This window comes from Urocampus carinirostris, chromosome 1 (assembly GCF_059441175.1).
Source record: "Urocampus carinirostris isolate Australia breed hairy pipefish chromosome 1, RoL_Ucar_1.0, whole genome shotgun sequence".
NCBI classification, from domain to species: Eukaryota; Metazoa; Chordata; class Actinopteri; order Syngnathiformes; family Syngnathidae; genus Urocampus; species Urocampus carinirostris.
In genome coordinates, this window is record NC_142349.1 from 75712327 (window position 1) to 75725590 (window position 13264).

Consider the following 13264-nt stretch of genomic DNA (forward strand, 5'->3'; position numbering starts at 1 on the left):
TGTGGGGAGTTCATATGAATGTTAAAGTCTCCCATAATTATAATTTTGTCTGCATAGGTTACTAGTTCAGACAAAAGTTCAGCAAATTCGTCTAAGAAAGTTGTGTATGGCCCAGGTGCACGATAGATAGTTATTACATCAATTGACAATTGAGGGGACCGCATCACAAGAGCCTCAAACGTTTTGTAATTATTAGAGGTACGTGTATTAAATTTGAGCGATTTTTCAGAGATTAGCGCAACACCACCACCTCTTTTCAGCGTGCGTGCTATATGACTACTCTCGTAGTCTGGGGGAGAGGCATAATTTAGCGCTAAGTGCTCATCCGGGCGTAACCACGTTTCACAAAGACCCATACAGTTAAGTTTATAATCACGAACATAACATACACATAACATTGCAAGATGGCGGCTGCGCATGGATACATGCTTGCGGCTAGCTCTCCAGCTAATCTTCTATTTATTGCCGTTCTCTTGTCTTTTTTGCTTTCACTTTTGGACACATGTGTGGCCAAAAACACTTACAGTAGGGACGAACTTATTCGGTTGGGTGGGCGTCTAAATTTCGATTTTTCGAGCACTTTTTATACCGCCCATGATATACCGAGCGAACTTCAAAGAGACCCGGCATCCTTGTGGACAGCTATTCCTCTTAATAAACGTCGCCGACGGCGCCGTAAAGAAAGGACACAGAAGCGTGGTTGCCGTGCAGGTAGATGTGTGAAGCGTGTGAATTCCAAGCAGCAAGATGGACGCGAGGATGGACGCGACGATGTAACTAATTCCACCATTCATTCCTCGCCGGACAACCGACGCTTTAAACTCAGCGCTCACGAGCGGCCACAACGCCGGGAGCTTTTGAAGATCTCGACAAAGACTACAAAGAGTTCAGCTAAGTCAAATGATTCAGCAAAGCTGAAATTTGGTCTGTTAAATATTAGATCGCTTGCTCCAAAAGCTTTACTTGTTGATAACATTAACACAAAAAAGAATTGGAGACTAGAAATCATAACGTAGCTGAAGCTATTTCAGTCACTGAATCTATTTTTTTCTTTTAAACAGGAAAAAAAAGAAACAACTATTAAGTCGGACCAGATCGTTAATTTGTTTAGCTTTAATCACAAGGGATCTCGAAAGGATGCTTAGAACGAAGACTAGTGCGTAGAAACAAAGATTGTTGCGCAAAATAAAAGATAATGAATGAACAAAATAGATACACTCAACAAGATAATTCATAAGTGACAAGTATGTATGGCTCTATATTGAATCAATAATAAAAGATTGATTATGATTACAGAGAGAACAAAATACAATTAGAAAAGTTATGACATTAAGTTCGATTTGGCATTTTTTTTGAGAATTTTTTGTTGATCTTTTGAGATTTCTGATGTTTAGTGTGAGAATTTGGAATTTTGACAAATTTAGCCCAAAGGAAATTGGGAGGACAATTGATTACACACTGAATTTTTTTAGATTGAGTGTTACAATTGACAAATGATAAACAAATGTGTAACAAATACTGACTTTTGGTTAAGTTAAAAGGAAACGGTTTCTATGGAAGAGCATTTTTAGAAGACAATGAGAAACTGATCAATCTTGAAAAGGGTCATAGGAAATAAAAGTAAAGGATTAGTTGATTTCGAGACATATAATGCTAATTTAAGAATAATTGCATGGGAAATAAATGGATAGAAATTGATTAAACTAAGATAATGTCTACTGGTACTTAAATTTAGAGAAAAATTTAAGACATTGAATAATCCGGCCAATTTACAAAAAAAAAAAATCCCACTACGTAAGCACAATGGAATTAGCGAGACTCTTAAGTGCCAGTGAATTCCACAAAAAGACTCTTTCCTTTCTTTTTGAAAGTCCATTTACTCTTCAAAGGACATACCACCCTGTCAAAAACAAATCATGGACAAAAATCATTTGCTGAAAGAGCCAAAGACATCAGTCATCCATTATCTGCGCCGCTTATCAACAGCGAGGCCAAGGGAGTGAGATGGAGCACATCCCAGCTACGCTCATCAACAACGACATCAAGGGAGTGATGGGGCACATCCCAGCTGCTTTTCAGACAGCTAACAGGAGATTCCTGCAGTCGTTACCAGTGAAATTGACAAAAAAGTCAATAAAGTCATTTTGTGTTTGACATGGACACATTTTTGAAAAACTATTTTTGATGGGCCAAAAGCAACATTCAAATGGTGAATGTAATGTGGAATAAGCAAATCAAAAGACTGAAAGACAACAACATTCAAGAATGCGTCTGCTTGAAGTTATATAGAGTCTTGTTAATACAAAGTGTAAATGTATTTGAGGAAGATTGATAAATTCATCTTGCAAATTTATAAATGTGTCTGATTTCACTCCTATTCATAGATTGGGAACTTAGGTTTTAACTCAGGGGGGAAGTTTTGAGACATTCAGTAAAAAATAAGTTAAAACCTAGTTTTTTCCGAAATTGATGAAAAATTGTCTTCTGAATAAGCTCTCCATATAACTGTTTTTTGAGATTCAAATTACGAAATTTGGACGGCTAGAAAAATATTACACAGAAGAAATGTTGTAATATAACAAAATTTACAATGTTTATCAAATTGATTAACAAAAATCAATGAAAATAACCATTCACCATTAGAAAATCGCCCACATTGAGAACATTTTGGGATGGTATTTTTCATTTTTGGCAAAATCATTCACTTTGAACGTGAATTACCTGCTTTCTTTGCAAAATACTGTTATTTTATCTGAAATTTACTTACTGAAAAGATAATATATAGGTTATGATTTTTACAAAAGGCAAAACAAAGAGTGAATCATAACAATAAAAACGTCTTTTCTTGGGTTAAATTGACAATTTAACAATCTATCCTGGTCATCTGCCTCGAGGGGAATGGCCAACAGCAAGATAAAACGTTGAAAATCAAAAGAAAATGCAAATAAAAAGTGCATACAATTTTTTTCTTGAATGTGATCAATCTACAAAAGAGAAAACACTCAAATCAGGGTAAATGATTCTGACAAGGATAATGGTTAAACTGATTCAGTGACTAGATTTAGTGAAAAAGCAAAATTTGAAATTTAGAACTGACAATTTAAAAAATAAATTGTTTATCTTCTAGTTAGAATTTTGGGATAAAATGCTCAAAATGGATAGGGCATCTTATAGTGGGGATTTTGATTTTCACTTATAATAATATAAAGACAACTTGAGAAAATATACAAATCTATAAATGATTTTTTTTTTTAATTTGTTTTGAGCCATGAAGTCTCAAGAGGGGGGAAGAATATGCATAGCACAATCTATTAAAAAAAAAAAAAAAAAAAAAAAAAAAAAAATAAGTCCTGACTAATCCTTTTTTCACCATCTATAGCTTTCCCTGAATATTCAGTTCTATGGTATTGATTTATGCTTCTCATCCATACAGAAGGTGACCCCTGCTGATCAGATGATGGAGTTCTGTCAGCCCACAGGGAGCGTCAAACCTAACTTATTTCCAAGGACAGCGGTCAGGATTCTGGGGAGTGTGCTAGCACTCGCGCCATCAACTGTGTCTCCTACACACGTCCGCCTCGACGCAGGAGGCTGTTGTCATCTCAGGGAAGAAGCTAACTTGCCAGATCCGAAAAGAGGAGCAATCCAATGTGGACAACTGGATGGTGTCATCTCATCTACAAGCAACACATCATCAACACGCCAGGAGGTGTGGGGATCCTTACGGTGCCCATGCTCATGAAAAACAGCATCAAAAGCTGCCAATAGTGCCCTAATCTATTCTTCCGAAAGAATAGGCATTAGATTCTACAATGATATCTAGAGAAATGGTGGTCGTAAAAGTACCAAAATGAGAATCCTAACAACTGAGGGAAGAAACGAGATTAGGTTCAATTTCTTCTATCGTAATGTTGAAAATTTTGGACTTTGCGGACTGCTTTGTTACATTGGTATCAGTTCCCATACACCAAATTTAAATGGACTTAGACAACATTGTCTAAAAGGACTTATCCCTAAAGGGAAACCTCCCCATTGCACACGCGAAGATCTGAGCGGGTAAGCTAATCGAGTCCCGCTCACCAAGTCATTCAGGCCCTGTGGAGACCAACGCACAGGCAGGGTTCTTTGTTTTGTGTTTTTAACCATCGCTCATTACTACTACTACGTTTTCTAGCATAAGAAACACTCTCGACCTCATGGAAATGAGGTGGGAGGAGGGGAATTTTTTCCTTTACGAAGGTTTTTCGCCCCTCCACGAAACTACTAACCTGTTGTATTTCTTAATGATGTGTTAACTTGAAAATCTGTGGTATTATCACTGATGTCCTTCGAAATCCACAACAGGGGGGAAACGTCAAAGCTAATCGTAATTAGTTAATTGTGTATTTCTCTGTCTTCTATGTTACAAATAATCCTGATGAGCTTGACTTGTATTACAACTCGTTTTCTGCTGTTTTGTACTATTTTTGAACCGAAAGATATATATGACGTCGTTGGTTATTACTGCGCATTTGCGAACTTTGAACCGTAGACGTATGTGTGACGTCATTGATACTTTCTGCGCATGCGCACGCTTTTGAACAAAACCCGGTTGCACCGCGGGAAACTTGTGAGACAGTGAGACTTTTTGAATCCGTCTGCCCACTGCAGTGAATAAATTCTAAAACTACATTTGCCTCTCTTACTGATCACTCCAGTCCAACCTATTACGAAAATATTAACCCTAACAATCTGCACAGACTCAAACCAAAGAAAACATTCCAAAGCATCAGTGTTTTTACAACATCCTTCTAAAAAGTTGCACTCAAGGCTGAGGTCAAACTTAGGACAAGTATTTTGAATATAAGTGGAATAAACAAGCGTATAAAATAGTATATAACTTTAATCCACAATTAGACATGTCTTTATTGTCATTGATAAAAACACAGAGAACATTGTTCACAAAGAGATTAGACGTGGCACTCCAGGATGGAAGCGTAATAAAAACTTATAAGAGAAAAATAAGATGAATAAAATGTCAGGATGAATAGGCAAACATAAAAACAAGAGTAATTAAAAAATAACTTTAGAAAAGAAATCCACAGTTGAAAATAATAAATGTTTATTAGATACGATAAAAGAGTATTTCAATGTACATCGCCTAAATGTGAGACAAAATCTTGAAGTGGAACCAAGTGAGTTCCCCATTTGTGTTATATTTACTACGAAAACAAGTGAAAATGAAGCGTTTCGAAAATATTGTCCCTCGGTTCTCTCAGTTGAACCAACGAACACGAGAAGTTCGCTGATGACTTCTGAATGATCCAATGTCCACCTAAATGACTAACAAGGACTAATAAAGTGAACCTATACCCCATTAAGCATGTCAGTTTTAATGCATTTGCTCTGTGGTGAGATCAGAGGTTGGTGAAAGGAGACACTGGAGATCAGACAACATTATGAAGACCAAAGAGCACACAGGGCAGGTCCAGGATAAAATTGTGGAAAAGCAGGAACTGGATATGGAAAGATTTTGCAACATTTACACATCTCCTGGAGCACTCTGCGAGCAATAATATCAAAACGGACAGAGCATGAAACCACCTAAGATCTGGCCGTCCGTCTAAACCAGGGTTCGAGAATTCGTGGCTTGCGAGCCACAGATGTCATTTTCAATGATAACCTATGACTAGGAGATAAAATGGACCTTTAGCTATTACTTAAAATATTGTCACTTATGAAGGCGTTTGTCACTCGTGAGAAACCGAGACAGTCCCGGCTGCTTAATGGGTTCAGTCCAGTAAATATAGGACGCAATTTCAACTACAGTTTACGGACCCGGTTTTGGCTGTAAATCGCTAATTAAGCCTTTGTACGGAAGCTCATTAAACAGTCTATGTTTAGTGTTGAGACACTTTATGACGAAAAGCCACAACACAAACTTTAAACATCCAAAAGCTCTAGCAAAACACCTAGAGCAATTTGATTGAGTGAGTGGTCGGAATGGGCAAAGCTACACATATGCCCTTTTTCTTCTTCTCGCCCAGCGATGTCTGCACTGAGGATAAATGAGGTGGTTTCCTCCATGCAGTATTTTATGGCATTTGTACAAAATAACTTGTTTTGAAACTTTATTTAGGATAAAAATGAAGGTTCAAATGAGCTTCATCACGAGATTAATTTGAAGTGATATATTTATATTAATATGGGACACTGGCTCCGGCATTACAATGATTTCAGTGACACACAGTAAAATAAAATGTGCTGCAAAATTAGCTTTTTTTCTGGAGAGCAGGTTTGGCCATTTTGTTGAATTTTATTTTAAATTTAGTATATGGTGTGGCCCCCAAAAAAGAAAATGAAAATATTTTTGCTTTTATGACGATTTGGGTCAAAAAGGTTCCCGACCCCTGATCTAAACCTTCGGCCCAACAAGGAGACAACTAACCAGGGTAACAACTAAGAAAAAGAACAAATTAAGCTTGTAATTAAAGAAGTACAACCGTGGGTGTGACTGTGTATATATATTCTATACAGACATGTACAAACACATAAAGTTTTTGTACATTCGTTGGACGATTTCTTTTATATGTAAATGCAAGAAATGAAACCGTATCAAACAGAGTGACGGATGCTATTTTCCCCGGCACACGTGTGATCCTGAGCTCTGGCTTCACTTGAAAATCTTAAACCGCAAGCTGAGCAGGAAAAGGGCTTCTCATCAGTATGGATTCTTATGTGTCTTTTTAAGCTTTCTTTATAGCTGAATTTTTCATCACAAATTGAACAGGAAAAAGGCTTCTCACCGGTGTGGGTTCTCGTGTGTGTTTTTAAGTATGCCTTTCGGCTGAATGATTCACCACAAAATGAGCAAGAAAAAGGCTTCTCACCAGTGTGGGCTCTTGTGTGTGAGTTTAGGCATGCCTTCTGTCTGAACTTTTCACCACAGATTGAGCAGGTGAAAGGCTTCTCCCCAGTGTGAATTGTTGCGTGTTTTTTCAAGTTTTCATTACAGCTGAATGTTTGACCGCAAAGTTTGCAAGCAAAAGGTTTCTCACCAGTGTGGAGTCTTGTGTGTCTGTTTAAGCTTTGTTTATGGCTGAATTTTCCATCACAAATTGAACAGGAAAAAGGCTTCTCACCAGTGTGTGCTCTTTCGTGGATTTTTATGCTTTCTTTACGGCTGAACTTTTGACCGCAAATTGAGCAAGCAAAAGGTTTCTCGGCTGTGTGTGTTCTTGTGTGGATTTTTAAACTTTCTTTGCGGCTGAACTTTTGACCGCAAATTGAGCAAGCAAAGGGTTTCTTGGCGGTGTGGGTTCTTGTGTGGTCTTTTAAGGCATGCTTAACGGTAAATCTTTGACCGCACACTGAGCAGGAAAAAGGCTTCTCACCAGTGTGGGTTCTTGTGTGTGAATTTAGGATTGACTTGTGTCTAAAATTTTCACCACAGATTGAGCAGGAAAAAGGCTTCTCCCCGGTGTGGATTCTTGTGTGGTATTCTAAGGCATGATTCCGGCTGAATCTTTGATTGCAAACTGAGCATGAAAAGGGCTTCTCATTAGTATGGATTCTTATGTGATTTTTTAAGCTTTCTTTATGGCTGAATTTTTGACCACAAACTGAGCAGGAAAAAGGCTTCTCACCAGTGTGGATTCTTGTGTGTATTTTTAAGCATGCCTTCAGGCTGAATGATTTAGCACAAAAGGAGCAGGAGAAGGGCTTTTCGCTAGTGTGGGTTGTAGCGTGGTTTTTCAAATATTCTTTTTTCCTGAAATTTTTACCGCAAATTGAGCAGGAGAAAGGCTTCTCACCAGTGTGGGTTGTAGCGTGGTTTTCCAAATATACTTTGTGGCTGAATTTTTTACCACAAATTTTGCAGGAGAAAGGCTTCTCACCAGTGTGGGTTGTAGCGTGGAATTTCAAACTCTCTTTGAAGCTGAATTTTTGACCGCAAACTGAGCAGGAGAAAGGCTTCTCACCAGTGTGGGTTCTTGTGTGTGAGTTTAGGTTTGCCTTGCGTCTGAAATCTTTCCCGCAGATTGAGCAGGAAAAAGGCTTCTCACCAGTGTGAATTCTTGTGTGATTTTTTAAGCTTTCTTTACGGCTGAACTTTTGACCGCACAATGTGCAGGCAAAAGGTTTTTCACCAGTGTGGATTCGTGCATGGGTTTTCAAACTTCCATTTTCGCCGAATTTCTGGCCACAAACTTTGCAGGCAAATGGTTTCTCACCAGTGTGGGTTCTGGTGTGTCTTTTTAAGCTTTCTTTATGGCAGAATTTCTCATCACAAATTGAACAGGAAAAAGGCTTCTCACCAGTGTGGGCTCTTGTGTGGATTTTTAAGCTTTCTTTATGGCTGAATTTTTGACTGCAAACTGAGCATGAAAAAGGCTTTTCACCAGTGTGAACTACCATATGCAACTTTAAGCGATACTTGAATTGAAATGTTTTCCCACACTGAGAACATGTTTTATCAGCTTCTGACTGTTTGGCGCGATCAGTGTCTGCAGAGTCGGACATGTCCTCATCATCAGTTTTCACGTGTTGACGGGAGTTGATGCTTGGAGACTCCTGCCAGTTTTCTTCATGTTTTACCTGACTCCCAGGAGTTAAAATGGTCTCAGTCACCGGCAACTCTGTGAAAAGTCCCTCCTCTTTAACACAAAAAGGCTCAACATCCTCCTCCTCCTTTTTAATATCAGGAAACTTTGGTTCCTGACGGACAGGAGGCAGGAATTCTTCACTGACATCTGTGGGACACAAGACACACATAGGTTTCGCATCATCCCAAATATACGACATAATACCGAAACAGATAAATGACAAAATGTATGAATAAATAATATTGACTGCATTTATGTAATCATTCTAACCAATGGAGACAGAAACGAACAGAACTTCAATTAAAATGTCTATAACAAAAATGTAAATATAGAATAGAATATACCTTTATTGTCATTGTTCCAAAATGGGTTGAACATATTGTGACAACGAAATTGGGTGTGGCACTCCAGGTTCACAATTAACAGTGAGGATAAAAGGGAACAAAGAAGATAAAGGTTATAATTTTTTACAATTATACACAAGAAATGTGGGCATGTAGGATGTTACATACAGTTTTGGGATGGTATTAGTGCAATATGCGTTAGTACAAAAATAGTCAACATTGTGCAAAGTGAGCATAGGCATGAATACAATTTGACATTTGTATGAGGTAGTGTGTTTGCAAGAGTCTCAGTTTGTTGTGCGGTGTGTGTTCAGGGTGATGATGGCTCTGGGGAAGAAACTGTCTCTGAGTCAGTTTGTTTTTGTTTTGTGTGACCTGTAGCCAGGGTTGGGTAAAGTTACTTTAACTGGATTACTCTCAATTACTTTCGGATTACTCCAATACCAAATATGCTAATAAAATACAAAATAAACTAAATATGAATAAAATGACTACATTTTGTGCAGGCTTGGAAGTAACGGAATACATGGAACGGGAAAAATAATGTTGGCAAGCTGTTTGGATTTATTTTCATTTTGTTTCTGTCGCATTTTATGTTAGTTTTGCCGGAGATCAAAGCCAGGAGAGAACGCTTACCACGTGTTGTAAGTCATCATTTTAACCCTACCCAACCCTGCCTGTAGCGATTGCCGGAAGGCAGCAGGTCAAAAAGGTGGTGGCCGGGGTTAGAAAAGTCCTCGATGTTTTCTGCTCTGCTGAGGTAGCGAGATCAGGCAATGTCCTCCAGACTGGGCAGATATGGAGTCGCTGCTGGGCCTTCCCTACCACCGCTCTCGTGTTTGCAGACCAGGAGAGGTCATCGGAGATGTGCAGACCCAGGAATTTGAAAGAGTGGACTCTCTCTACACAGTCTCCTTTTATAACGAGTGGTGCTGGGTTCCTGCCTTTCCTCCTGAAGTCCAGTATGAGTTCTTTTGTTTTTGTGGTGTTCAGTATGAGGTGTTTTTTCAAACACCACGTTGTCAGTGACTCCACCTCATCCCTGTACGCCGCCCCGTCCCCTTCAGAGATGAGGCCGACCAAGGTGGTATCGTCGGCGTACTTAACAATTGTGTTTGTGAGGTGGGTCGGTGAGCAGTTGGAGGTGTAGAGGGTGAAAAGCAGGGGGCTCAGTACACATCCTAAAGGGGAGCCAGTGCTCAGTGTCAGGGTGGGAGTGACGTGGTTGCAGAGTTTCACGGACTGTGGGCGGTTTGAAAGGAAGTCCATTATCCAGTGGCAGATGGAGGAAGAGAGTCCTAGGTGAGAGAGTTTTTTCCACCAGGATCTCCGGGATAATAGTATTGAAGGCTGAGCTGAAGTCCACAAAGAGCATCCTGACAAAGCTCCCCCGGTGGTCCAGGTGTCTCAGCGTGGTGTGAAGTGCTGTGTTTATGGCAGTGGAGCGGTTTTCCCTGTAGGCAAACTGGTGGGGGTCCAGTGTGGGTGGCAGGGAGTCCTTGATGTGCTGGGACACCAACCTCTCGAAGGACTTTATGACCACAGGCGTAAGAGCGACAGGCCTGTAGTCGTTACGGCTTTCCACTGCTGATTTCTTGGGGATGGGAATGATGGTGGAGGTTTTGAAGCAGGGTAGGACGGTAGCCTGTGATAGGGACCGGTTGAAGATGGCGGTGAAGACCCCAGCCAGCAGATCGGCACAGTCCCCGAGTACCCTGGCTGGTACTCCATCCGGGCCAGCTGCCCTCCTGGGGTTAACAGTTTTCAGCACACGCCTTACTTCATGCTCCTGAAGTGTGAGTGTGTTACTGCTGGTTGTTAGTGGGTGTGATGTGGCCGTTTGTGGCCTTCCAGCTTCAAAGCGAGCAAAGAACTGATTAAGATCCGCAGCTTGCGAAGCATCAGCCCCAACAGTTGCCAGGTTGTTGCCTCTGAAGTTTGTGATGTGTTGAAGACCCTGCCACATCCTCCTCCAGTCATTTCCAGCGAAGAGGTGCTCGATCCTCCTCATGTAGGCTGCCTTTGCGTCCTCAATGCCTCTCTTCAGGTCAGCCCTGGCCACGCTGTAAAGAGCCTTGTCTCCAGACCTGAAGGCGCTCTTGCGGTGTTTGAGGAGGGTGCGCACCTCGCTATATTGTTTACCTTTTATTGGTATTGCACTTCTAGTCAGGTGCAATACATATTACAACATTGTATAATACGACTAACGGTCTGTTCTTTATAAAACCGACTCGAATACTGCTCAAAAAATGTCAAATTCTTTGCCATACAACAGCGGCAGTAGCTCAGGAGGTAGAGCGATCGTTTTAGGATTAAGGGATCCCAGTTCGAATCCCGGCTTGTCCGTGTTACATGTCGAAGTGTCCTTGGGTAAGACATTGAACCCCCAATTACCCCCAATAAGCAGGTTAGCGCCTTACATGGCTGCAGAGATCACGGCCGCTATTTGGAAATGTGAAGCACAATGTAAAGCGCTTTGGGAAGTCATTGACTTGAAAAGCGCTAGAGAAATGCAGATCTTTTCATTTCACTTTTACCTCAGCGTAATTCAGTTACTTTACGCTCGCACTGACTCATTTGGCATTTGCTCAGAATTCAAACTTAATCTGTATTATATTATGATTCCAGAAGGTTTCAGTTTTATTAGTAAAAATGCATGATGTGTGTTATTGCACTCATTTTTTTGCCCAGATGAGAAACACGCAGAAATATGCACCTTCCATCTTGATGTTTTTGGGAATCCTCAAAATAAAAGACTTTAAAAAATCAGATTTCTTGATTGCATTTCTTCAACCCCTTACCGTTCCTGTAAAATTTGCCAATCCAAGAGACAAAGTAAATGAAAGGCTGTTCTTGAACCGTTTTAAGAAGATGGACGATTTGATTCTCTTTTGAAAGATAAGACTCTGATGTTTTGTCCCCGACGAAAATAATCACTGCAAGTGCTCCTGACATCGAGTCATCCTATCTGGGACAGACACAGGAATCGAAGGTTTTTGCAATGTTTGCCTGCAGAAGTGTACCAAAGGATTATTAGCTGGAAAACAAGTGGGACAATAGCTTGAAACCTTACCCATTACACCTAGTCAAATTTGATCACAATCTAAAAAACTAATCATTGTATTTTACACATTTGGAGACGACCAGTTGACAGCCCATACAACTTGTGTATTTTACTTTAGCCGATTAATATACATTGTGAAAGAGGTTTTTAATATTAGATTTCTCTTCCTAGAAGGAAATTCACGATTGTACAGACTTGCCGGCAATAATGATGCGTAAGAATGAATCAAGATTGGCTTTGTATTCATCTTTGATTTCAATACTCACCGTAAATGTGTACATATCTACGTTGGGAATTGATTGGCCAACCAATGTGTCAATCACATTAAAATCGGTCACGATTGGCTAAAGATTTTTTGGACCCGAATTGGTTATGACGTTTTTTTTTTCCTTTTCCTTAAACAGGCCTTCATTGGGTGTCAAGGGCTGATAACTGTATAAAAGCTTGCACTTGGCCAAGAGCGATGACAATCCAAAGGTCAGAGACTCAAAGAAGTGAAAATGTTATTGAAATAAAAGTGACCAACCTGCTCCGTTCAACACGAATCGTAGCTCCTTGCGAATGCTAACTCGGTTTAGCCGTCCATCTTCTCGCTCATTGTCATCTTGAAGCTCCTCTTTCAAATTTCCTTTCCATCCCTCGCACATTTTAGCCACCTTTAAAACTTTTGTACAGAGTCAAATGCAGTTAGATGGAGTTAAATTCTGCACACGATTGAGGCGAAACACCAGGAAACCGCAGACAATGGCGGCAGTGATGTGTGGTTCTTCTCTTCTTCTCGGATGGCATCCATCTCTTTGGTGCTCTATCGCCCCCTAGCACTATCTCACAGTTCCACTCTGCTGTGTTGTTGGCGAACGAAAGGAGTTAATGAGCCGGCTCCCTTCGAAATGCTCTCTCGCTCTCTTCTTGGTCTGACTGCGTGTGATTATCCTCTGTGATTGTTATTAACTCAATATTGGAGTGATGCATTCCTCTAACTCTAATTTATCCTTCAACTTTTTAACCGATAGCTTTGTGAGTTTCCCATCAAACTCATACTGTTTTGTCCATGGTTCGATCCACGATCCATTTGGTTTTCCATTGGTCTTTCCAATTTCAATGTCACTAATTTGTTGGCCAAATTGACTACATAAAGAACAATCCTTACATTCTCTATCAACTTACCCTCCATTTTATGAATCTAAATTTGACACAATTCAAGTTATTTGTCCCAATCAATGGTATTCAATGGTATTCACTTAATTTTCAACAAATTATCTTAAATATTT

General features: G+C 40.0%; 1 protein-coding gene across 2 annotated transcripts in view; it reads right to left on the bottom strand.

Annotated features, from left to right (window-relative positions):
- The window catches only part of LOC148376966 (uncharacterized), a 58205-nt gene that overhangs the window by 21620 nt on the left and 23321 nt on the right, over nt 1–13264 (bottom strand). The window contains exon 1 of one of the 2 annotated variants that reach the window (XM_088351111.1): nt 12520–12758. The exons of the other annotated variant lie outside the window; for it this stretch is intronic. Within the exon in view, the coding sequence (XP_088207237.1) occupies nt 12520–12640 (121 nt within the window). The 5' untranslated portion in view covers nt 12641–12758. Of the gene's footprint in view, nt 1–12519; nt 12759–13264 lie in introns of those variants that run through there. 2 annotated transcript variants of the gene reach the window in all.